This window comes from Lagenorhynchus albirostris, chromosome 1 (assembly GCF_949774975.1).
Source record: "Lagenorhynchus albirostris chromosome 1, mLagAlb1.1, whole genome shotgun sequence".
NCBI classification, from domain to species: domain Eukaryota; kingdom Metazoa; phylum Chordata; class Mammalia; order Artiodactyla; family Delphinidae; genus Lagenorhynchus; species Lagenorhynchus albirostris.
Genome location: NC_083095.1, coordinates 91960417 through 91987552, shown reverse-complemented (window position 1 = coordinate 91987552; position 27136 = coordinate 91960417). Strand labels below are relative to the sequence as shown.

General features: G+C 44.6%; 1 protein-coding gene across 2 annotated transcripts in view; it reads left to right on the top strand.

The window, feature by feature from the left end:
- Positions 1-1432: 1432 nt before the first annotated feature.
- SHC4 (SHC adaptor protein 4) overlaps positions 1433-27136 on the top strand; it is a 131767-nt gene continuing 106063 nt past the window's right edge. The window contains exon 1 of one of the 2 annotated variants that reach the window (XM_060149490.1): positions 1433-2332. In XM_060149490.1, coding sequence (XP_060005473.1) covers positions 1748-2332 — 585 coding nt within the window. In that variant the 5' untranslated portion in view covers positions 1433-1747. The remainder of the gene's footprint in view (positions 2333-27136) is intronic. The other variant, XM_060149493.1, reaches the window with a different exon arrangement.

The following is a 27136-nucleotide window of genomic DNA, read 5'->3' as shown; positions in this document are numbered from 1 at the left end:
GCCAGGATGCCTTTTCAGCTGCTTACAAGTAACCATTTAATTCAGAACCTGTGTTTGGATCTCAAGGGAACTCAGGCCACCAAAGTCATAAAAACACATGAGCTTAATGCAGCCTTGTGGGCAATAAGACAGTGAAGGTGGCATCCCTGATTCCCGTGGCTGCCGGTTTGTTTTGATTTTTGGATTAACGTTCAGTTTCAGATGCAAGAGCCTTGGCCCACCAAGAAATGTAACCTTCAGCCGAGATTTTCTTGTCTCTTCTGATATGTGATTTCACATCCTCTCAGTGCTTCAGCAGTTTCCTCTTCTCCATTCCTAAAAGAACCTGCATTTCCCTTTCTCAGCTCCCTTCCTGGCTTCCTGTGTGCTAAGCCTCTTGCAGTTGTCATCATGTCTTCAGAATGCATTTGATAGGTACAGGAAGTTGCACCAGACGGGAGATGGAACCAGCAATCAATAAAAAAAGAACTATGTTTCTAAGAAAAATGCATCATGTCTTCCCCCAGGAGTTGTGTACCATATGTCCTAATATCCGTGGAACAATGGGTCTAATTTTTAGCTCTTCTGCTTGGCTTTCCCGGTCATCTCAACAAAAAAGAAAATGGACCTTTTAACCTGCTGCCCAGCTTGCAGATGACTTACACTAAAGATGGCCTTTCCCTTTAACCCTTTCCTCAGATATCACAAAATAAAATCTCTCCTTTCTCTCCCTCCAGCTTTATTTCTCCTGGCTACTAGTTTAGTATATTTATGGTGCATGAGTCATCAAGCTGCCGCCTGATTGGATAAAAACCAAGCACCCCTGAGACCATCAGTCAATTACAGCTATTCTCAGCTTCATTCACTGATTTATTAGCTTGCACACACAGAGAGAAATTCATTCAGCAAAGTTCATTCATAAAAATTTCAACACTCTGCGTATCATCCTGCACATCTCAGCCTTCTGTTGCAGATAGGCTCCTGAAAGAAGCTCTGAGGGGAGTCGGGGAGGGAGGGAAGCTCGGAGCCAGGGTGGGCAGGCTGGGAGGGGATCTGAAGAACACGGAGGGATCACAAGTCCCTGAAATAATGCGGAGCAGCGCCTGTCACTAGCACTCCTGGCTTGTGGCCCAGAAGGGATGCATGACAAGATCTTCCAAGAGAGGGCAGCCATCAGAAGAAACGAACCCAGGCACAAGGGCCTTTGGCCCACATATACATTTTCTTTGCTCCTTTTTTAAAAAATGAGCAATCACTGGAACAAGTAAAGGGTTAATGAGCCAGACATTGCCCCGCCCTGTGGGAACCGGAGGGAGCAGGTTTGAAAGTTCCTGTGTGCAGAAGGGGAGGCTGGGGGGTAGGGGGCGTTAAATATTTCTGCAAGGCTCCCGCGCCGCCAGCGATGCGGCGGGACCGGCTGGCCGGGCGCGCGGCCCCGTTCCGTGCCTAAGAGTTGGCCGTGAGCGGTTGCCGGCGCCGCCGCGAGCCTGGGTCCAGGCTTTCCCAGCAAGGAATCCGACGCGAGAACACCGGGTGCCGCCGCTGGGCCAGGGAGGGACTAATATCAGCAGGGAAGGCGTTTTCCCCTGGGCTGTTACCCTCGAGGACCCGGAGCCGAAGCGGGCGAGGGCGAGGGCGAGAACGGAGTTGGAGAGGTGGCAGCCGCCAAGTTGCACGGGGCGTTGAGGCATTTGCTTTCCGCACTGTTTATCTAGCAGACGACGAGGCGATTTATGCAACAGTATCCTGTTTCAGCACTGCCAAGGCTATGCGAGAACGCGGTCCGGACAGCCTGGCAGGACTCGTGCTGTATGTAGGACTCTTCAGGCACCCCGGGATGCTGCACAGGGCCAAGTATAGCCGCTTTCGGAACGAGTCCATCACGTCCTTGGACGAAGGCAGCCCCGGAGGCTCGGGGGGGAACAAGGGCTCGCCACAGCCTCCCTACCCCGCCCTGGCACCTCACCTGCCGGCTGAAGATGCCACCTTGGCGTCCCAGGAGAGCCCCACCCCACTGTGCACCTTGATCCCTCGCATGGCCAGCGTAAAGCTGGCCAACCCAGCCACCTTGCTGAGTCTGAAAAACTTTTGCTTGGGTACCAAAGAGGTACCTCGACTCAAGCTCCAGGAAAGCCAAGACCCGGCTCCCAGCAGCCCGGCTTCCCCTGAAACCAGTCTGAATAGGGCCATGCCAGCACCTCCGCCTCAGCGGGATGCCCTGGGGTACAGGGCGACCTCTTTAACTCCTGATGCCTGCCCCCTTCCCGGCCCTGGGGAGCCAACCCCCGGGAGCAGGCAGGACAAGCACTTTCTGCAGCACCTGTTGGGGATGGGCATGAACTACTATGTGAGGGTAAGTCCATTTTCCTGTCGGCACCCCTTCTACAAAGGGCACCTTCTCTGCTTTCTGAAAGGGGCTGCACATCACCTGGCCGGGTTCTAGGTTTGGATAAGACATCGTGTAGCTGGAGGGAGGGGAGGAGGGAGGCTGAGCTTACAGGTTTCCTTACAGATATCTGGCTTGTATTGGAGTCACACAACTTTTGGCTCAGGGGCATGAACTGGTGCTAACTCAGGTAGTTGTCAGGTGTAGGGGCAACTTCTCATAGAGACAGCTGAGATGTCCCCACTGGACTGATCATTCTGGCCAAGAAGACTCAAGAATTTCAAATCTAATTAGTGATTGAGACCCCATAAATTTTACTGGCCACTGTGCTTCAGTAGAGATTTTTGTGCTAGAGGAATACATGGTGTGTAAGGGACTTGTATTATCTCTGAAAATCTAATTCAGCATTTAACAAACACTTCTCAGAACATGGCTGAGCTTCTAACCTTGTGCCAGGAACTAGTCTTAGGTCTTCAGTGCACATTTTTTGTCTTTATTGCCTACGCTGTGCCCACTGGTCCTTGCCCATGAGCTATGTGCAAAATCAAGGTCTTTACTGGCCTTGCATCTGCCCTTTTCCATTCCAGATCTGGGTAAACGAAGAATAGAAGATTTGGCCTCTGCCCTTCTAGAGCTCAAATTTCAATCGGGGAGACCAACAAATGCATGTGAAATAATAAGAGGACAATATTTAGCAATAGATATCTGGTGTGAGAATGCTGAGGGAATTCAGAAAAAGGGAAATGTTGTTGTGGTCTGGGATTCATTCATATGGGAAACCTTCAGGAGAAGGTGCATCTTGGAAGAGCTATCAGATTTTTATTGGCAGAAAGGGGGAGACTCCTGGCAGGGCAAGAATGGGAGCAAAGTCCAAATGGCAGGTATCACTGTGGTGGCGGCAGGGGAGCATCACACTGGGCTTAACTGGAGAAGAGAGGGGATGCTGGAGGGTAGTGGGTGATAGAGAGTATGGCTGGCACATAGTTGATGCTCAAACAAATTTGAGTCAAATAAAGACATACAGATCTCGGGTAGCTTGGGGAAGAGGGAGCAGCTGCCCAAAGCTCTTAATGCTGTACAGGGAGTTTGTAAACACTCTGATTCACAAACAGAAACCATCATAGGTTTGTAGGCCAACTATAACGTGATGAAAGTGGTTTCAAAAAGATCAGTCTGTGCATTTATTTTAGATGGACTGAAGCAGGGAAAAATCAGAGATTTGGAGGCCGATAAGAAAGATACTCTGGGAGTTTAGGCACCAGGGGATGGGAACATGGATTACTATGAAGGTGAGAGAAAGGAGACGAATGTAAGAGCCTCTGTGAGAAGCCTCAACAGTCTTGGGTGACTGAGCAGATCACTTCAGATCATAATACACATAACAGAATGGTGAACATTTATTAAGCAGTGGGTAGATTGCTGAGTGTGTTATTGCTATTTATAGAAGTTGTGGATGATTATTGATAAAGGAGTTGTGAGGAATGGAAAATAACTTCAAATGTAAGCCTCAGAATGGGATTGGAGATGTCAGTGATAGAAACAGAATGAGTTGGGAAGGGGGTCACACTAAGTTTGCTTTCGACATGTTATGTTTAAAGGGATGATATCTAAGTGGTACTAATTTGTAGGTAGCAATCGTATAAGACTAGCATTCAGGTGAGAAGTCTGATCTGAAAGTAGACATTTAAGAGATAGCCCAATAACTGTATCACACACAGGCAGTTAAGATCTCAAAGAAGGCCAAATAATGAACACTGGAAGGGTTCCAGTGAGAGCAGGCTAGGGCAGCCTAGGTGAATTGATAACAAAAGTCTCCAAGGAAGATACATTTATGGGACACTCAGCTCTTATCCTCCCTCACAGTGACACAGCTCAAAATGGAAATAGTTACATGTATCTACTAAAAGTTCGTGGGCAATTCTCATTGGTCAAGCTTAAGCATCTGCCAGGCTCTAATGGAAAAATGTGACTCTCCAAACCCATACTTGGCACCTGCCTTCCCATCACCTAGACATCCTCTGCCGTCTGCCTTGCCTTTCCTTCCCTCTCGTACTTCCTTCCACCTCCCCACACCCACACACCTGTACAATTTTAAATGTGAACGAATTGCTGTGTGATCTCCATTTTCCTTAGGGAGTGTCACCACTGGCATTTTAGATTTTTAACAAGGATTCTGACTGCCTCTTCCTGGCAATGATGACTGACCCCAGGAAAAGTGCTGACCCCATGATCCATGTGAATCATACTATGCTGCCAATAGACAGTGACGTGACACCAGTTAACACCCCTTTTAGGAAGTCAAAACACATGGAAAAGCCTACTGTATTAATTTTTATAAAACCCTACTTTGAAAGATGGAAGGAACTCAGAAGTTATCAAGTTCAATGCCTCTATGGGGAAACTGAAGTCCAGATAAGTGAATTTTTGTTTTTGTTTTTTTTTTTTTTGCGGTACGCGGGCCTCTCACTGTCGTGGCCTCTCCCGTTGCGGAGCACAGGCTCCGGACGCGCAGACTCAGCGGCCATGGCTCACGGGCGCCGCCGCTCCGCGGCACGTGGGATCTTCCCAGACCGGGGCACGAAGCCGCGTCCCCTGCATCGGCAGGCGGACTCTCAACCACTGCGCCACCAGGGAAGCCCAAGAAAAGTGAAATTTTTTAAGGCCACACAGGTGAGTCAAAAAGAGAGTTAGCACCAGAACCCAACTGCCCTGTGTGCCAGTCTTTGCTCTTTTCACCACAGCTTTTCATCCTGGTTGAGATCCTCCTCAGAATTCTTTTAGGTGTGATGTGAACCAATTTTAAAAGACAAAATGCCAACATATTAATTTACAGTGAAAAATATTGCGCCAAGTAAACCAAAATTGTGATCCCATCTGTAGGAAAATGCACACAGAAAGATTTAAATCAAAGGTTTCTTGGTGATGATGGAATCAGAGCAGAGAAGCAAGAGAGACATTCTTTTTAAAAAAATTTACTTTATAAAGGTAACACTTGTTTATAACATGATATGTTTCATGTGTACAACATTATATTTCTACTTCTATATACACTACAGGGTGCTCACCACCAAAAGTTTAGTTTCCATCCATCACCATACAGTTGACTCCTTTACCCATTTCGCCGCCTGCCCCTCCCCCTCTGATACCTATACTCTGTTCTCTGTATCTACATGTTTTGCTTTGTTTATTTTTGTTTGTTTGTTTTTTTATATGCCACATATGAATCAAATCATGTGGTATTTGCCTTCTCTTATTAGATCACTTAGCATAATACTCTTAAGGTCCATCCACATTGTTGCAAATGGCAAGATTTCATTCTTTTTTATGGCTAATATTCCAGTGTGTGTGTCTGTGTGTGTATATGTGTATATATATATATATATATATATATATATATATGCGCCACATCTTCTTTATCCACTCATGCATTGGTGGGCACTGAGGCTGCTTCCATACCTTGGCTAATATAAACAATGCTGTGATGAACATCGTGGTGCATATATCTTTTTGAGTTAGTGTTTTGAATTCTTTGGATAAATACCCAGAAGTGACGTTTCTAGATTGTATAGTAGTTCTGTTTTTAAATTTTTTAGGAACCTCCATACTGTTCTCCATAGTGGCTGTATCAATTTACATTCCCACCAAGATTGTTTGGGGGTTCCCTTTTCTCCACACCCTCTCCAGCATTTATTGTTTGTAGATTTTTTGATGACGGCCCTTCTGACTGGTGTGAGGTGATAGAGATATTCTTGATGGCTAGTGGACATAGGGGCAACTCTTTTAGGCAAAAGGCAGCCACATATTCTACATCATGTGACTGCTCCTCTCTTTGCCCAAATTTATTTTATTCATTGTCTCATCTATTGAGAAAATATGTACTGTGAACCAATTATGTGACAGGAACTGTTCCAGGCCTTGGGCATACATCAGTGAATTAAGAGACGAGGTCTGAGCCCTCATGGAACTTACATTCCAGTGAGGGAAGTTGAGCCATGATTGAATAAACAAGCAAATATAACAATGTCACATGTAATAAGTGCTAGGGAGCAATAAAGCAGGGGAAGTAAGCAAGGCAGTTATTGGGTAGAGATGGAGGATACTGTATTCTTTCTGGGTAAAAATGGCACAGTTAGAGCTACTTTTAAGTTTGTCTTGCATCTTTTATCTTCATATTAGGGACTTAATTTGCCATCTACTCTAAGTTAGAGTTGACTTTGGATTAAGTATCCTTTTAAAAAGGACTCTTCTTTTGGTCTGATGACGTAGAATCAATTTTACAGCTGAGAATACTTGATGAATCCTGAGCACCTATTTCTGAGTAACTTTCTTTTAAGCTCAGAACTTGAACCCCCTGAAGGTCTCTCAAGGAAGGTGGGCTAGCAAACCATTCTTTGAGAGATATCAAGTTAGAAATGGACAGCCAGACTGGGTCTGGGCAAAGTAGTGAGGTGGGTGAAATCTGTTAAATGTGGCCAAATGGTGACATTTGTTCCCACCATAAGATTAAGTTTCATTTCTTTATGAGGTCTTCCCAAGTCCCTTCATCTAGCAACAAACATTCATGTGGAGGTCTCCCAGGTGCCCAACGTGGTCTGTGCATGGTGAGCGTGGAAAATATTCAACGTGACCAGTGCTCGCGTGTCTAAAATGAGAGGACTGGTCTCTGTGGCCTTTAAGGTGTCCCCATCACCAGCATTTTTCTTCTTCTTCCAGTTTTATTGAGATATAATTGACATATAGCACTGTATAAGTTTAAGGTGTACAGTATCGTGATCTGACTTACATACATCATGAAATGATCACCACAGTAAGTTTAGTGAACATCCATCACCTCACATAGATACAAAATAAAAGAAAAAGAAAGAAATACTTTCTCCTTGTGATGAGAAGTCGTAGGATTTACTCTCTTAACCACTTTCATACCTAATGTACCATCACCAGCATTTAAAGGCACTAAGGCTCCTTTCTCCACATGGGAGGTATTTAAATGTTCGTTTCCTTTCCCACACCCAGTCCATAGATTGCCTACAAATTAATTCAAAGACTAAGTAAAGTAGAGGCAAAGAAACTAACCTGGATAGAACTGCCACAGGTAAGCACAGTATTTCTCACAATAACCCTCTGAGGAAGGCTGTTTTCTCCAGGTGAGGGCACAAAGACCCCAAGAGTTTGTCGTCTACCCTACACTTTACACCTTACGTAAGTAGCAGACTGAGAATTCAAAGCCAGGTTTGTCTCACTCCAGTGCTTGTCTCCTTCCCACCGTCTCCCCTCACCTCTGAGCAAGTCAGGCAGTCCTGCAGGTTGGTAAATGGAGGAGCACAGATGAAGGACCACGCTGGGCAGGAGAACTTTATTATAGGACGAACCCATAGAATTTGTCCTCTTGCATTCATTTGCATGATTTCAGTCTCCTCACTTCAGCCTCACCCAGCCCAGCCGTTTCCCCAGACTGTATTAGTGTCCTAGGGCTGTTGTAACAAGTATCACAAACTGAGTGACTTATAACCAGAAGCATTTATTCTCTCTCAGTTCTGGAGGCTAGAAGTCTGAAATCAAGCTATCGGCAGGACATGATCTCTCCGAAGGCTCTCAGAGAGGATCCTTCATTGCCTCTTCTAGCTTCTGGGGGCTGCTAGCAATCCTTGGCATTCTTTGGCTTCGACATGCATGGCTGCAGTCTCCGCCGTCATCTTCACATGGCTTTCTCTCCTGTGTGTCCAAGGACACCAGTCATTCGATTAGGGCTCAGACTACTCCATTATGACTTCATCTTAACTTGATTATATCTGCAAAGGCTCAACTTTCAAATAAGGCCACATTCATAGGTTCTGGGGGTTAAGACTTCACCTTATCTTTTCGAGCAACGCAATTCAACCCTTAACAGTCCCCCAGAACATTTACTGCAATGTGTTTGTCCACAGAGACTTTCTTGGGTATTGGGCTCATCAGCTTTGTGTGCAAATATGATCTTTTTTACTTCCTTTGTAAGTCTCACGGTAGAGTCTCACCATCCTGAAGCTGTAGACTAGTATTGTCTACTGTCTACAATAGATGTGGTCGACGGTACTACAATGTTCTGTCTGCCCCAAGTGTCTTTTCTGCAGGAGAGCACTGGTCTAGGAATTATGAGATCTGGGTTAAAGTAATGGCTCTGACACTAGCCAGCTGTGTGACCTGGGATGAGTCATTTCATCTTCTCATTTTCTCATATTTAAAACAAGAGTTTGAATAGAATGCTGCCTAAGATCCTGAGACCCCAGGTCTCCTTTCCCACTGGTCTGAAATCTCTTTCTATCAGGATCTCTTTTCTGAAGGAAATAACTTTTCACATCTTTGTCTTAGTAGAGAAGAGATGGAATGTCCTTAGCACCCTCTTACTAACACTGAGCTGGCTTCACCAGGAAAGCAGAAACATTGCAGTGGCATGGGTGCAGGTGGTCAAAATTTTACAGAGACGGTGAGATAGGCGTCACATGGAACAGTATCCAAGTGTGGGATTCCAGAGAGGAGCGGAGGGCGGACAGGTCCAGGGGGCAGGCCAGGGGGCATGATGGTGGCTGGCATTCTGGGGCGGTGGCCTAGCTCACGTGGTCTTGCTGGCCGGGTCGTGCTGGGGCTTGGTGTCCAATCTGAGGTCTATAGGAGCAGCAGGAGTTAACCCTTCTCTGTCGTCTCTGGACAAAAGTGATAAGAGAAAAAGGCTCTGCCGCACACATAGACAGTCTGGTAACTCTAACCTTGAAAGAGGAAGATTCCTAACCCTGGGAAACCCTTGAAGAGACTGTCCCATGGTTTATGCAAAATAAAGGCAGACCTTGGTGGTGTGGATCAGGTGCCCACAGCTAATGGAGGTGCTTTCTGCCTCCACTAATTTCCCCTTTTTCAAAGTTATTAGTGGTTAAAAGAGACGTAATATGGGTGGGAGGAAATAATTCCAGCTAAAACTGACAATTTGGCATGGAGGGTATTATATTTCCTTCCTGTTTCTTTCTTGAAGTAGATGAAGAGGTAGATTCTTCTAGAACTTAGGAAAATCCTGGTAGGTTTGATCTGTTGTTCCTATTCTCTTTAAACTCTCACACATCCCTTGATCTGACCAGTCCTTGACCACCCCTGACCACTAGAGCATTAATTGGAATACAGAGTTTCAGAGATCACCAGGTCCAAAACCTTCATTTTGCAGTTGAGGAAAGAGGCTCAGAGATGTGAAGTGACTTGCCCCAAGCCAACAGCAGCTTACTGGTGGAGCCCAGACAAGAGCTCCCAGTTCTGTCTACAACAGTCTTTTTGTTTTCTATTGAAGTATAGTTGATTTATAATGTCGTGTTAGTTTCAGGTGTACAGCACAGTAATTCAGTTATACATACGTGTGTGTGTGTGTGTGTGTGTGTATGTGTGTGTGTGTTTATAACTGATATATATTCTTTTTCAAATTCTTTTCCCTTATAGGTTATTACAAAATATTGAATATAGTTCTCTGTGCTATACAGTAAGTCCTTGTTGGTTATCTCTTTTATATATTGCAGTGTGTATGTCCAACACTCTATTTTCTGCCCCTATCTTGCTTCACCTTCCCTCACTCCCCAGAGTAAATGTGCTATGTCAAACATGTCTACTTGATTGAAATGTTGAGCGTATGTGTTTTTTTAAACACCAGAATAAAAACTTTTTTCTAATAGGAAAACTGTTTTTAAAAAGCAGTGAGAAGGAAAAAGAGAGCAAGGAAGAGTGGCAAGGAGGCCAAAGTTCAGTGGCTTTGCCAGTTTTACCCTTTTGTTTATGGAGGTCCCTGTGGGTGGCAACGTGTCCACGTTGGACCAGGACTTGTACAACATGCATGGACTGGCCCCGTTTCATTCATCTTCCGAAACCCTTTGGGGTCATTTCCCTAATGCGGCTTTTCCTCTCACTTCCATTTTCATATTACTTTAAAGCCAATACCATGTCATCACATGGGTTGGATTGAACCAACCCTGTTTCCCAACGTGACAGTCCCATCATGAGGAGAGTGATCTAAATGATACACACAGCTCACAGGGCAAGGCCATTTCACAATTTCTTCCCCAGAGCAGGAGTATGAGGTAGCTGGGGTCTCTTACCCTCTCCTAAGAGATACAAGCTTTGGATCTCAGGGAGGTCTGGTCAGATTTGCAATGAAGTATTAAGATCATGGTGACCAAAAGATGCAGGCCTCAATGCTGCATGCAAATAGCTGCTACATGAAAAGATTGCATCTGAAACAGGAGAGTTTTGTGAAGGGGTATTTGGAAAAGTCAAGAGGGCTCAACAAGCTGGATTTTTGAAAACATTTGTTGGGAGCATCATATGAAAATGTATCGATAGCATAGCAATGATGATAAAGAAGTATAAATTTGCAACCATTAGCTCGGGCGTACAAGGGATGTCATTAAAATATATATATATATATATATATATATATATATTTAAAATCACATGAAATCCAACACCAAGCCCTCTCTTGTTTGTTTGACAATACTGTCAATTTTGATCACTATTTGTCCCCCAATCTCAGGATCACGTAATGAATCAAGGGGCTTATTTTGCACCCTTAAATGGGGGAAAGGTCTCTGAGCTTCAGTTCATTGTTTATCGATGGTCCCCTAAAGGCAGGAGCACCCCTGCATCTAGACCTCCATTTGTCCACTAGGATCTCTACTCATTCTGGGAGCCCCTTCTGAGAATCCAGCCTCTCTAGCTGCGCCTCCAGCCGTTCCCCTCCAGAGGCCTTGTATTTCCCTGGCGCCTGGCCAGGATGCAGGTTGGGGGTCTGTAACGCTTAGAACGCCCACCAATATCTACCACCCATCACCTTCCCATTTATGCCCCCGAAGAACAGGGATGACAGATGGCTAAAGCAAGTTCATGGGAAACCCAGAAGCAACCAGCAACCAAAGGGATGTGATTGTGGGAGGACACAGCACAAGGGCAGGAAGGAGAGGGCAGACATTTAAGGCTAAGGAAGGATGGAATGAAGGTGAAGGAGCTGCTCGCATTTGTCAGGGTTAGACACCGGCAGTTGTCAAATGAGGCCGAAGGCAGTTCTTGGGAGGAATTGGAAATCTTGTTGCCCGTGGGAGGTTCATGAGATTGAGAGAGGGAGGGAGAGAGGGAAAAGAATGCAGAGTACAGGCAGTGCCTACCCAGAAAAGAATCTGGAACACAGAGGTCATAAAGCAACATTTTAGCGATGTATTTTGTTTGGCCAAATTAGAAAAAAAAATTCTCTTTGGATTAGTGCCAACGTTTAAAAACGAAGACATTCCATATAAAACTCTGGATTTCTGGCTTGTTAGAAGAGCTGGCAGCACCAGGCTGACCACATGTCAACAGATGACCAGAGCTGGGGGCTGAGCCACGGTCCCACCCAGTTTCACTCACTTACATCACCTGTCTGCCCCCCCCACCCCCCGCGAAGGTGGCTGAGTTTGCATACCCACCTGTAACGTTATCTTTCATTTTCCAATTCAGAATACCTGGGAGAGAAGCCGAGAATGGCTTCTTCATGGGCAAAATAGCAGGGCTTCTTTCTTTTATGCAGGGCATGGGACAGAGTACTGGGAATGGGTGAGACCCAGGAGGCCGGGATCTGGCCTTCTCAACTCAGAGAGCCTCTTCCCATCCTAACGAAGTTGCAGGGTTTTCAAGAGCGGTGGAGCTCCAGGACTAGTACAGGCTGTCCCTGTTTTGTGAAGATGTGTCAGGCAAGGTTGGTTTGTATATCAGTTCTTTGTTACAATGAATTTTCCCAGAGAAATAATGTTAAAGGTTGATAAAGTTTTCTCATCTGGCTAGGGAGAGGATGAGATGAAGGTATATATGTACAAAGCTTAGCGCAGAGCTTGTCACGTGGTAAGTCCCAGGTGGAGGGAGGAGAATGCACTTTCAAAGGTCTAGGTGTGCCTCTGGGCAAAAGAAATTTGAAATAGACTAACTTTGGCGTTTTACCACGTCCCTTTGGCATCTTTTCTCCCGGCCAGCAGTGCCACCTCCATGGAACTTTCTTCCCTAAGCCTTTCCTACGGTGCTCACCAGGACAGGCCTGCCCTCTTCTCTAAAGTTGCCTAGTATTCCTTTACTAGTCAGCCTTCCTCTTCCCTCAGTGCAGCAGAGGGAAAAGCATTTGCTTTTGGAAAATATTTATTACTTCATCGCATCTTCATTGTAGTATTTCCCAAAGTTTGCCAAGAGCCAACTATATCAGTCAAAAATACTTGCTAGGGCTTCCCTGGTGGCGCAGTGGTTGAGAGTCGGCCTGCCGATGCAGGGGGACATGGGTTCGTGCCCCGGTCCGGGAGGATCCCACATGCCGCGGAGTGGCTGGGCCCGTGAGCCACGGCCGCTGAGCCTGCGCGTCTGGAGCCTGTGCTCTGCAACGGGAGAGACCACAGCAGTGAGAGGCCCGCGTACCGCAAAAAAAAAAAAAAAACTTGCTAAAAGTGCAGATTCTCTGCCCCCCAGTCCCCATTCTGAACTTGCTGGGTCAGAATCTGAGGCTGGGGCCCTGAAACCTGCATATTAAACAAGCTTCCTACGCACAAATGTTCTGACGCACAGAAAATTTGGGAACCTCTGCTGAGTCCAGTTAGTGCAGTAGTTCTCAGCCAGGGATGATTTTGCCACTCAGGGGACATTTGGCAACTCCTGGAGACATTTTTAGCTGTCATAACGGGGGAGGGGGAGGAGGCACTACTGGTCTTTAGAGACTAGAGGCCAGGGATGGGGGCTAAACACCCTACAGTGCACAGGAGATCCCCCCCCAACACAGAATTCTCAGGCCCGACATGTTAACAGCACTGAGGCTGAGAAACTATGAGTCAGAGGGATGAAGCACGTACACCTGGGATGTGCATTAGGAGGTAATTATGACCAAAAGAATCAACACCTGATTCAGCATTTGACTTGTAAAAATCTAACCTAACGTAGTTCTAATTTTCTCAGGCTTTCTCCTTTACCCTCTCTTAAATCCACAGAGTCTCTAAAATTACAGTTCACTCTCTTACCTCCACCCAGGCAATACTCCTTTGGCTTCCATATCAGGATCTCAGATGGTGGGAATGAGAGTCGGGGCGGGGGGGGGGGTGGCTACGTTGTTATGACTCAGCTGTACATCAGGTATGTCCACATTGGCAGCAGATTCGACACTCAGATGTGCTCTGGGCTAAGTGGCATTTATAGGCTAAGTTGGTATCCTAACCAGGGTATCCTACCATTACTTGTACCTTCATTTCTATAGGGAAATGCCTTCAGGGTTTTAACAGCTAACTTACAAGTAGATTTTAAGAACCGAGCCTGTCTGGGATTGGAAACTTCCTCTAGTTAGAGGGAAGGAAGTGCCAGAAAGCAAGCAACTTGAGCAAAAATTCTGTATATGCTGTAAGTGTAAGCCCAGAAATTAGATTTTTCCCCTCAGTGTCATCAGAGAATAATTTATATGAGTCATTCACTGGGAAATGGTGAAATGTATAATTCAATTTTTTTTTTTACCTAGTGCCAACTCCAGGTCCTTGAAAGACATTGTCCCTCCCTGTCCTCTCTTCTCAGTATGGCTTTTTTTTTTTTAACATCTTTATTGGCGTATAATTGCTTTACAATGGTGTGTTAGTTTTTGCTTTATAACAAAGTGAATCAGCTATACATATACATACATCCCCATATCTCCTCCCTCTTGCGTCTCCCTCCCACCCTCCTTATTCCACCCCACTAGGTGGACACAAAGCACCGAGCTGATCTCCCTGTGCTACAGCATGGCTCTTTTAACCCTGGACTCAGGACTCAGACTGATTCACTGACTACCAAGTTCTGTTTCACAGTGAGTTAAGTGATCCAAGTTCACAGGGCTCATGAGCGGCCGAGCAAGGACTACAATTCAGGTCTCCCGACTCCCAGGTCAGGGCTCTTTTCACTACCTTTTGTGAATAAGATGTAACCTTGCATGAGGAGGTTACAGTATGAAAGAAGAGCAAAGGTGTCCATACAAGTTCCTGTAATATAAGGTAGGGCATAATAGATGACACCAAAGTGACACGAGTAAAATGTGTGGGAGTGCAGGGAGGAAAGGGGACTCCTTTGAGGTGATTATAGAAGGTTTCTTGAAGGACGAGACATCTTAACTGAGTCTTGAGAAATGGGTGGAGTTTCCATAGACAGAGATGGAGGAAGAGCATTATAGGCAAAGAACATGACAGGGGTGAAGGCATCGAGGCAGGAAAGTGGAGGATGTGTTTGGGGAATAGAGAGTAATTGGATTCGGTTGGACAGTATGTTAGGTATATGCTGGAGATCAGAGCATGGGCTGGTGCTATAACAAATTTGTATAGTATCTGAAAAGTTGGGTTTTCCAACAGGAAACTATTGAAAGTTTTTTGAATAGGGGAAAGACAAACTCGGAGGTATGTTTTAGAAAGATTGTATGGGCTGCAGTGCTCAGAGAGGACCCAAAAGGAGGGAGGCTGAAGAAAGGAAGCCCAGGTGAGAAGCGGGTTGGGAACAAAGGCAGTGGCGATAGAAACAAGGAAAGATGTGAGAGCCACTTGGTGAGGGAGGGCGGAGGCCGGAAGGGTTTGGGCGTCAGGGGTGAATTCCATTTCACACGTGCTGCTTTCAAGGTGACCTCAAAGCCTCCAGGTGGAAATCTCCCGAAGAAAATAGAACGGTTAGGACTGAGGAGAAATTATCTTTGTTGCTGTTGGCATCAAGGCCCAGGGAATGGACAAGGCTACCAAAGGGAGAGTGTAGAGCAGGGGGAGAAGAGGGTTTCGGGGATGCCACATTGAAGTATTCTGTGGAGGGGGAGGAAGAACAGGCCTTGATGACGGAACTAGCAGCATGAGGACCAGGGTGGAGAGGGGTTAGGGTCACCTAGGGAGAAGCAGGACAGAGTTCCGAGGAGAGAGAGGTTGAATGAAAGAGTGTCAAGCCCATGAAGGATTCAAGGAAGATAAGAACTGAGAAAGAGCCATGGTGGGTCCTTTCATCTTCTTACTCGCCCTCTCCACTAAGGTATTCAGATTCAAGTGTTGCCAGCCAAGCACAGCGTTGGATGCCCCACACTCGCACTCTCTCCCCTTGCCCTCTCAGTGAGTGGCATCTCCCACTTGTCCAAGTCAGAGCTACTCACTCTGTCATACTCCACACAGCCTGCAATTATCAAGTCCGGTCAACTCCACCTTTAGGACGCTTCTCATGCACATCCGTTTTTCTCCACCTCCACTGCAGTTTCTAAGGTGGAGACTACAGTAGGCAGCATTTTCAGACGCAATGATCAGCTTCTGATGGAACTGTTTTATGAGACACACTTTGCGAAACTCTACTGTTGTAGCTTGAAACTAGGAGATGAACAATCGTAATATAAGGTGGGAAATGATATACACCCATAGAAAATAGACACATCAGTGTACTGAACTCTTAGAGGCAGAGACAACTTCTAGCTGGGTGGTCAGGGAAGGCTCCCAGGGGAGATGCCATTTGAGATGTCCCTAAGGTTGGATAGAAGTCTAACCACAGGGGCTATTTTTAAAAAAGGTACTCCAGATGAGGGGATGTAGATAAGGAAATATAGGTTATATATAAGAAAGAGCACTGATTTCAGGTTGGCTAGAGTAGAGGCTGCTTGGGAAAAACCAGTAGGTAGTAAACTGAGATTTGAGCCAGATTATTATTATTTGAGCAGGACTTGAATATCAGGCTAAGGAGTCTAGAGGTTGAAGCAGAGGCATGAGGATTCATTTGTGCTAGAGAAGGGAGTGCCTGGAGGTGGGGAAGCCCTTTCAAAGTTTATTACAGCAATAATCAAGGTGAGAAGTGTCTATATTAGGGTCTTGTTAGAGGGAGTGAAATAAAGAAACACTGGTAGAGACATTGTAGAAGAAAAGTTTGAAGAGGGCAGAGAAGGAGGGCAGATTCCAATCCAACCTGCCTGAGGCTTTGAGGTAAAAGGCTTAGGGTGGAATGGGAGGACATGCCAGTAAAAGACACGGAGGATGACAGGAGGAGAAGCAGAGTTGAGAGGGAAGGTAAGAGGTTCAATTGCCGACACGTGAAGCTTGAAGTTGCTGAGAGTTATCTAGACGAGAGGGAGGTGTCCTGCAGGTGGGCAGAGCTGGGGAGAGCATCAGGCCTGGTGTGCGCTCTGTGAGTCAAGCCAAGCAATTGGGCGTTCTTATCTGACAATTGTCCCAGTGAGGCAGAGAGAGTTTAGGTGATTTTTGAGAGTGGTAAAGAATGGAGGGTTTCTTAATGTTATATAGTAGAATGTCCCTTCTGTGATGAAATGTTTCATATATACTTTTGACTCAAGTTAAAATTATATAAATGTGCTTTTGTGTTGTAGAGTCAAGGACTTTTCTCTCAGTTTTATACGTACAACGATTAATATCCCTTTTCATCGTTCTTGCATAAATTCTACTCATAGAATTTATATAGTTTCTCATCTACATTCCTCCTTTCAGTTTTTTTTAAAGTGAGGTGAGTTCTCAGAGACATCTTCAAATCAATCTGAGTACAGAATCAGTTTTATTTAAAAAATCTTTTAGAGTTGTCTTATCCACATCTAATTTAACATTATTATTTTTTTTAAATTAATTTATTTATATTTTGGCTGTGTTGGGTCTTCGTTGCTGTGCGCGGGCTTTCTCTAGTTGTGGTGAGCAGGGGCCACCCTTTGTTGCGGTGCGCGGGCTTCTCATTGCAGTGGCTTCTCTTGTTGCGGAGCACAGGCTCTAGACACGTAGGCTTCAGTAGTTCTGGTGCATGGGCTTAGTTGCTCCGCGGCATGTGGGATCTTCCCGGACCAGGGATTGAACCCACGTCACCCACATTAGCAGGTGGATTCTTAACTACTGCGCCACCGGGGAAGCCCAACATTATTTTTAAAAGAATCTTGTCTTCATAAAGTCTTTCTAAAGCTTTTGACTTAATTTTCAGATAACTTATAACCTTTAAAAATCATATTTTATCATTTTGTTTAATATCTACTTAGATGATGTGATTTCAATAGCAGTTACAACTTGCATATGCAGGTATGGCACAAATACAACGGGGTTCTTGGTCAGTCCACAATTCAAATGGTGGCAGCAGAAGATGTGGACATTCCAGTACCCTGCTGGCTGCAGCAAGTTAGTTAAGTGGCAACCAGTTAGCAGAGTTTTATTGTAGTATTGTGTGTTAACAGTACAGCAACTTGGTTTGTTGATATGTCTCACAATGCATTTCCAATTTTTGTCATCACATAGAAACGCTTTGTTGCATGGTTGTAATCAGTGAGCATATTGTCCATTCTACTTTTTTTCCTACTAAACTTGACAACAACATCTTGCCCTCGAAGAGCAAACAGCATTTAATGAATTCTGTTGTACTTAGTCTCCAAATGGTTTCTGTTCAGGGAAAATGATGTACAGAGAGTGTCCGAAGGCAAACTAGGAAATAAAAACCACAGCTAGGAATACGGCAGATATCCTGACTACCCATGCAGAATCCCATTCAAGACCCTGTTTTTAAGAGATGAAACTGAATCAGCAACTGTAAGGTATCTCTGGGGATGGAAGTTTAAATTTAGAAACTCATCTATGGCCCTAAGCCTTTCCCTTTATAAAGAAAACCAGAAACCACTTGGGGTTTGAGTTCCCCTCACTGTTATCAACATTTTTACCAGCTTGAGACTAAGAAGGCCCTCTTTTTTTCTCTCTTAATAACGTTCTGCATTTTATAGGGTGAGCTTTGCATCTCCATGTAATTTTGTAAACATTAAGCAAATAGAATAAGTTTGTTACAAGGGCAGATGTAATTTATTCTCAGTAGCTTTTGTTTGTCACTTGGAAAAAATATGTATCTTTCTCAGGTGCAACAATATTAAGTATTAGAAATGTGCTCTACCAAAAACCAATTTGGCTTTACATAGCTATTTGTCATACTCAACAAAATGGATATATTTTAACTCTTATTTGCCTGGTGCTCCTACGGGTGCAAAGACTTCCCGGATTGTGGTAAATGAGGTTGTTCTCTCATCTGTATTTTTTTTTTTTTTTTTTCCGGTACGCGGGCCTCTCACTGTTGTGGCCTCTCCCGTTGCGGAACACAGGCTTCGGATGCGCAGGCTTAGTGTGCATTGCTCACGGGCCCAGCCGCTCCGCGGCACGTGGGATCTTCCCGGACCGGGGCACGAACCCGTGTCCCCTGCATCGGCAGGCGGACTTGCAACCACTGTGCCACCAGGGAAGCCCCTCATCTGTATTTTTTAAAAATGGAAAAGTCACGACTATAATAAGGAAAAAAGAGCTATGAGGACTAACTTTTCTGAGTTCTTTTTGTTTAATCTAATTTTGTTCTTTACTGTATTTTGTGCAATTGGGAAAAATTCAATGCAGAAGGTTAAAGGTGAACACCCCTTCTGTAGGGTAATTGCCACTATTAAGTTTGTTTTGTATTCTGTCAGACTCTTCCCCTAAGCATTGCATATTTATATATACACACAGGCAGACTGTGTCAACACATACTTGTTGACACAGATGAAGATTATACCGGGCATCCTGTTCTGCATCATGCTGGGTTTTTTTTGTCTCTGACTGGTAGATCGGGGCACCCTCCTGTGTCAGTACGTGCTGACCCTCAGTGGCAATGTAGTGTCCCAGAGGAGGGGCCGTGCTTCTGGTCATTACTCTATTGAGAGACAATTCCTGGCCCTGAGAGGGAGACCTCTCCTTTCCTGCCCCGTTCAGCTTGATGTCTTCTGTCCCTCAGCTGCTCTCCTCACCTGCATAGCTGCTTGCCCAAGCCTGGTTCCCCAGGAGGTGGGTGCTCCCAGCCCAAGGGGGTCCTGGTCCTCAGCATAGGGACATGCTCTTCCACTTATTCTGTAGCTGAGGACGCTGAGATCCATCAAGACAGACCATTTCCCCAAGGAAAGTGAGAGAAACTTAACTAAGATTAGCCACCTTGCAACAACTCACCCCGGCGTGTGGGAGCACGTCTGTCGATGTGAGTGTGTATGTTATTTTGGAAAGCAAAACCTGTGGTTTTGTCTGATGTATTTCTATTAGAGAATAGCACCAGAATTAAATAAATTCAGGTGTGCCTTTTTTGGCTGGCAATTGGTTCATTCTAGTATACAGACTAACTTATTTAGGGCTAGAAAGGATGACCTCATTTTAGGCTCTTGGTCTCTCTTTCATCATTCAGCTCCAACTTAGCTTCTAGGAGTCAAAACTGGTCATATGTGATTACCTTTGAACTGATGAGAGAAGGTGTGGACTTGGGGGCGATATCCCTGGGCAGGCAGGATCCTCTCCCTCCTGCCCACTGACCCGAGTGGCTTTGCTGGGGACTGCCGCGAGGCCTGGTACTTCAGCCGGGAACAGAACCTGTGGGGTGAGATGGAGGAGAACCCTGGACCAGAGGCTCAAGTATTTTTATGCTGGTTTTCTTTTGGTTTTCTGAAAGGGTGTTAAAGATGCTATTCAGGCTAAATGAAGAGATACTTGGAAAAAGTTTTTGATTTGAAAATAAAATGTCTTGGAAGTACTGAAAGTTTGAAATAAATGCTTAAAACTTTCAGAGTAGCTCTAACTGTACATCCACCCCTATCTCCAATTCCCCGTCATGCACATCACAGGTAGACAGTTCATGGGAGCTCACACATGCCTGGCTGCATAATGCTGGACTCTCCGGACCTGTCTGAGTTATTTCAAGTATCTCTTCTCAATCCCTTCAAATACAGAGATGAGTTTTAAAAATATGTTAACCTATGTGGAGTAGCTCTAAGCTGTTCACTCAAAAACAAAGAAACCCTTCTTCAACACCAGATCTTTTTTTTTTCCAGTTTTTTTTTTAACATCTTTATTGGAGTATAATTGCTTTACAATGGTGTATTAGTTTCTGCTTTATAACAAAGTGAATCAGTTATACATATACATATGTTCCCATATCTCTTCCCTCTTGCATCTCCCTCCCTCCCACCCTCCCTATCCCACCCCTCTAGGTGGTCACAAAGCACCGACCGAGCTGATCTCCCTGTGCTATGCGGCTGCTTCCCACTAGCTATCTACCTTACGTTTGGTAGTGTATATATGTCCATGCCACTCTCGCGCTTTGTCACAGCTCACCCTTCCCCCTCCCCATACCCTCAAGTCCATTCTCTAGTAGGTCTGCAGCACCAGATCTTAAATTCTTTATCTTCTATGACAAACAGTAATAGGTCGCAAAGTTCTGTGAAAATAAAAGGCTAAGACTTCAAGTGCCGCATCACTGTGCCTGGTCCAGTGATAGGAATGCTTTGTGGAGGGAATATTCAGAATGCACAGCACAGAGAGAGGGCAAAAAAGAGGGGAGAGAGCCATGCAGCAAACCCCAGCGTGACACAAGTAAGAGATTCTGGCCTGCGGTGTGTGGTGAATTTGCAAATCTCCCTTCAGAAAATGTAAGAATCGGATTTGCCAACTAGGCTATCAGCTATGAAGAGAAGGAGGAGAGGAAAGGGAGAGGAGGAGGAAGCGGAAGGATGAGGTGGGACGTGAACATTGCTGTGGGAGGCCCCTGGGTCCTGGCAAGGAGTGAGTATTGATCCTGGAGGCCTCCAGGAAGAGTAATGTGCATACTCACGGGTGATATATTTATTTCTGATTTATACCCTGCTGACTTCCAGAAAGGTTTTGACGTGGCTCACCTGCTAGTGAGCTAATGCTTCCTACACACACTGAGCAACCCTGAAAAATGAGAGGGCAGAAACTCTGTGAGTCATCACCCAACTGTCTAAGTGACCTAAGAGTGGGGCTGTTTTTCTGAATGAGGTGCCCACAGATGCTGTCAGCACCACTGGTAGGAATCCTGATAAGTCAGGCTCATTTAGTTGGCCTCACCAGGAAATCATTGAACTTTTCAGATAACTGATGTTTCTCCCTTTAGAAGTCAGTCTTCTAGAACTTAAAATATTTTATATGGAAACCTCTGTCTAGTGAAGATTGTATGCTTTTTTCTCTTCAGAGATGCTTGATAGCTGATTGAAAAAAAATTCTTGAGAGGGAAATGCCAGACTTTTTTCTCTAGATCTAAGTTTTATTTTTTTATAACAGTTTTATTGAGATATAATTCACATACCGTAACATTTACCCTTTAAGTGTACAATTCAATGGTTTTTCATATATTCTCAGAGCTATGCAACCGTAACCACTATCTGGTTTTAGAACATTTTTATCACTCCAGAAAGAATCCACGTACCCATTAGGAGTCACTCCCCATCACATCTTCCAGCCGCTGGTAGCCGCTGGTCTACTTTCTGTCTCTATGTATTTGCCTGTTCTGGAAATTTCATATAAATGGCACCATATAACATGTGTCCCTTTGTGTCTGGCTTCTTTCGCTTAGCATGATATCTTCAGGGTTCATCCATGTTGTAGCATGTATCAGTACTTCATTCCTTTTTTTATGCCTGAATGTATTCCATTGTATGGATATACCACATTTTGTTGATCCATTCATTAGTTGACAGACATTTGGGCTCTTTCCACTTTTTGGTTTTTATGACTAATGCTGCGGTGAGCATTCATGTATAAATTTTTGTGTAGACATGTGTTTTCAACTTTCTTCGGTCTATATCACTGAGTGGACACAGATTGGAATGTAACCTCACTATTCTTCTGGTGGAAATGGAGTCTTCATTCTAATAAGCGTGGTGCTGTGCTGGGACCCAGGGCCTCAGAAGCTAATGAATGTGGTGGATTAGTTGTCCTGAACTGCAAGTCCCCAGATGGCTGAGCTTTTTAAGTTTATATGTCTATTTTTTACAATTTTTCAGATTTCTTTACTCAGTCACCTATCACTCTTTGCTTTTGACAGTGAGCCTGCCTCCAGAGGAACCCAAAACTTCAATGTGGGTTTCTGAGCTCCCAAGAGGGCCACCTTTTATGACTGTATCTAAATCAAGAATAAATGGGCTCTGAGAATGTAGGGACCATGGAGCAGATTCAGATCTAATTTCAAAACCTGCAGCTCTGGGCTTCCCTGGTGGCACAGTGGTTGAGAGTCTGCCTGCCGATGCAGGGGACACGGGTTCGTGCCCCGATCCGGGAAGATCCCACATGCCGCGGAGCGGCTGGGCCCGTGAGCCATGGTCGCTGAGCCTGTGACCGGAGCCTGTGCTCCGCAATGGGAGAGGCCACAACAGTGAGAGGCCCGCGTACCGCAAAAAAAAAAAAAAAAATTAAAAAAAAAAAAAACCCTGCAGCTCTGTCCAGCCATTTCTCTGTCCAGCTTGGAGGACAGCCACCCAAACCTATCCACAGACCTGTGATTATAAGATTTAAATGTTGTTTGTTGTAAGCCACTATGTTTTGGAGTGGCTTGTTAACAACATTAATGAGGCAGTAGCTGACAAATATAGCTACTGTGAAGTCATTAAAAATCATATTTTTGAAGTTTTTTTTGATAATTTGAGACAAAGATTATATTATAATGCTAAATTGAAATTATGGTATAATTATGAAATTATTATATAATTAAATTTATGAGATAATGTTAACTGGAAAACTCAGGATAGAAAGTTACTTTGAAAATGACATTAAAGTATATTTTTTATATATACATTGCCCAAAGGAATAAAATAAAGCATACCAACACGTCAATAATGACCATTTCTGGTTGGTATAATTATGCTCAATTTTAGCTTTTTTATTTTCTGCTGTGAAATAGGAGCTCAATTAATATTGGCTAAATAAAAAGTTGAATAAATAAATTTCCCCATATTCAAGAAAAAGAGTAAATAGGTTCCGAGTGAAGGACTGAGGTGCTTTCCTAAGGGAAAAACACAAGCATAAGCTTTAGTGTTAACTTAAAAAAATCGCTTGGGGCATTTACTTCTGTATTCTCAGCCACGTTCAGGACATTTAAAGTTGTCAAGGATGAGACTTCCATTTAAGGTGTTATTGTAAAGGCTCTGCTTTTGGGTGATAGGGATTAAGATGTTACTTTTGCTGGTATATAGGAAAATCTATGTAGGAACTACTGAACTGATTCTAGTCCTGGACCTTTTCACAGAGCTCTCATTCGGTAGGAAGGGAGCCACAGAGGAGCCCTGAGTCCTCAGCTGCCATCTGCAAAGCACAGGTTAACAGGCCTCTGTATCACTTTGGATTAGGTTATCACAAAGGCTCAAATAACTGAAGTTTAAACAAAACAGAGATTTACTGTTTTGCTCATGAGAAAAAAATCCATAAGTAGGTAGGACCAGGGCTACATAGTGGTTCTATAGTCATTAGTAACCCAGGCTCCTTCCATCTTTGTCCATCTTTTTTTTAAAAACTTAATTAATTAATTAATTTTTGGCTGCGTTGGGTCTTCGTTGCTGCGCAGCAGGCTTTCTCTAGTTGTGGCGAGCATGGCCTACTCATCGTGGTGTCTTCTCTTGTTGCGGAGCACGGGCTCTAGGCACGTGGGCTTCAGTACTTGTGGCTCGCGGGCTCTAGAGAGCAGTCTCAGTAGTTGTGGCTCAAGGGCTTAGTTGCTGTGTGGCATGTGGGATCTTCCTGGACCAGGGATCGAACCCGTGTCCCCTGCATTGGCAGGCCGATTCTTAACCACTGTGCCACCAGGGAAGTCCCTGCTTGTCTATCTTTAACACGTGGCTTCCATCGTCAGACTCACTCATTGCAATATGGCCATGGGAGCAGCCCCCATCATGTCCGTTTTCCAGGAAGCAGGAAGAAGGAAGGGCAAGGACAAAACTGGTGCGACCCCTGGCTGAGTTGGCCCCTTTTAAGTAGTTTTCCTGAAGTCCTACCCGATGACATTCTCTTACATCTCATTGGCCTCCTGGCTTCAAGGGAATATGAGAAATGGTAGTTTTTAAGCTAGATACATTGAGGGTTCTGTTAGTATGGAAGAAAGAAAGAAAGGAAAAAAAGGGGGGAGGAAGATATAAGCAGGCAACCCAGAGTCTGCCCTGGCCTCCTAGGAACTCATGGTTTAGGATGGACAAGACCAAGGCAGGTCATCACATAGTGTTAACACACAGAGCTGTGCAGAACTTTACAGCTGCCCGTCCCTGGATCACTTCAAAGTGTGTAGGTGTAGATTGTTGAGAAGGATGTTTTTTGGTAATGAATCGTCCATCTCAGTTCTTCAGTGGGAGGACCAGAGGACTTTCTGGAGGATATGGGATTTCAGAAGGATGTTAAAGGAAACGATGGTATGAACAGAGATCCTTTTCAGGTGTTTTGGGAATGGCTGGTCTAGAGCCATCTGTGTGGTATTACCTACTCTTCTTGATTTCTATTTGTGTCCTCAGTGGGTGCTATTTGATGAGGTGTTCAGGACAATGGTTGGAGGTTTGGAGTATAGTTAGCTGCTGGGGAAGGAAAGAAGCTTCTTGATTTCTGTGAGAATCTCAAACCTGAACTAAACTCACATTATTAGCTATTATTAATAATAATAATAATTATTATTATTATTATTTTTGCGGTACGCGGGCCTCTCACTGTTGTGGCCTCTCCCGTTGCGGAGCACAGGCTCCAGATGCGCAGGCTCAGTGGCCATGGCTCACGGGCCCAGCCGCTTCACAGCATGTGGGATCTTCCCAGACCGGGGCACGAACCCGTGTCCCCTGCATCGGCAGGCGGACTCTCAACCACTGCGCCACCAGGGAAGCCCAGTTAGCTATTATTGATTGACCTCTCCCTGCCTCTAGAATCTTACTTTCTGTTCCCTTTCTTTGATTCGTTACAATGAACTATATATTCTTGTAGAAAGTCATTACTTAATTTAATAACCGATGGTACTAATGAGCCGCCTCATGGTAATGGACTTTAAAGGAAAGTATAGATCTTCCTGCTCTCTTTTCTTTCTCCTCAGCTAAAAATTCTGAGATTTTTTTTTTAAAGGCTTTTTTTTTTTTTGGATGTTGGGAGTAGGAGTTTATTAATTAATTAATTTATTTTTGCTGTGTTGGGTCTTCGTTTCCGTGCGAGGGCTTTCTCTAGTTGTGGTGAGCGGGGGCCACTCTTCATCGCGGTGCGCGGGCCTCTCACTGTCACGGCCTCTCCTGTTGCAGAGCACAGGCTCCAGACGCACAGGCTCAGTAGTTGTGGCTCACGGGCCTAGTTGCTCCGCGGCATGTGGGATCCTCCCAGACCAGGGCTCGAACCCGTGTCCCCTGCATTAGCAGGCAGATTCTCAATCACTGCGCCACCAGGGAAGGCCCGAGATATATTTTTTTTAAGTACAAGCTATAAAATAAGCAAACTGAATCTGAGCGTCTATTTGAGTTGCTTTCTGAAGGTGTCACTTTAAGAAGTCTAAAGGCATTATTTGAGTTTGATTCACAAATTTACATTAGAATTCATTGGGAACTTGATGTCTATGATCGCGAACAGATCAGCAAATGTCTATACTTGTTTAGAGCTTTGTGACCTTGTTCAAGTCACTTAAATAAGGGGTTGGGGAAAAACAGTCTTTTCCAAAGCAAAAGTTTTATGAGTCTAGGGTTTTGTTTTATTTTGTTTTTTTCTTTCAAACACTGACTCGATCCAATCACAATGCTCCTGTGATTTAATTCTGAAGCAACCCTGTGGTTGCTGAAGTGGTAAGATCTTGCTGCTGTCCAACATTAACGGCGTTTCCACTTAGGCGAATTTAGGCTTAGTCTTGACTATTTAAAAGAATATTTAAGAATCTCCAAATAACATCCAGACATACGAAAAGGGCGAATGTTTCTTCCAACTTTGAAAGCTGTTTAATTTGGGTACTTGGGAGACTTTGACTCGTTTAAAGAAATTATTTGAATCAGGCCTTACATATTTCCTGGGTAGTCTACACTTCTGCCTCCCGGGGACCATGATCTCACCTTCTTCTGTTACTGTCAACCTTTCTGTCATATGAGCATGAACACGCTCAAGTCTGTTCCATCCTTAAAGTGACCTCCTCCCTTAGCTTATCTTTACTCTTCTGTTAAAATAGAAAGTTCTCAAAACAAAAATAACAACAAAAGCGCTCTGCTCGTTGGTTTACTCCCTCACCTCTAGACCACCCTCTAAGTGTCCTGCTCTCTGACTTCTACTGTTCTGCTTTGTTGATATTGGTCCACTAAAACCCACAGTTAAAACCAGTGGTCGCCAAATTCCAGTGGACGTTTTTCCAGCCTCTAGCCTATTGGTTTTCTCAGCCGCCCTGAATCCAGTTAACAATCTCTTCCTCTGTAAAACTCGCTGTGCCCTCGATGTCTACTGTATCATACTCTTCTGGTTCTCCTTGTACATTTCTGACTTTCGTTTTGTGTCTTTAGTGGACTTCCCTCTGCCTGTGCTTTAAATGCTGAGTGACATCAGATAAACCACTTAATATTTTTATCCATGAAAAGTAGAGGGGTTGAAATGGATAATCTCTAAGTTCCTTTCAAGCCCTCGTATCCTTTTAGTCATATTATCTGGAGTCAGAATTCACTGCCTTGAGCTACAGAAAACTCTTGTGTTTCATGTACAAAGAAGTGTAATGAGAGATTATTAACATTTGGGCTGCCGTTCTGCAAAGGCACATTGTTGGCTGCTTCTTTTTCAGAGAAATCATAAAAGCTGAAAACTAGTATGGCATCATTCAGCAGTTTATCACCAAGTGGGAGACTGACAAATGTGGTTTGTGGTTTCAGCATAACTGAACAACTGACCATTCATATAGGACTTCAGTGCCGTGACTGGGAAGGAAGGTGGCGTGAATGAGGTTCTCTGGCCACCGTGGCCTCCAGACATGACCACACACTGGGCATGGTTACAG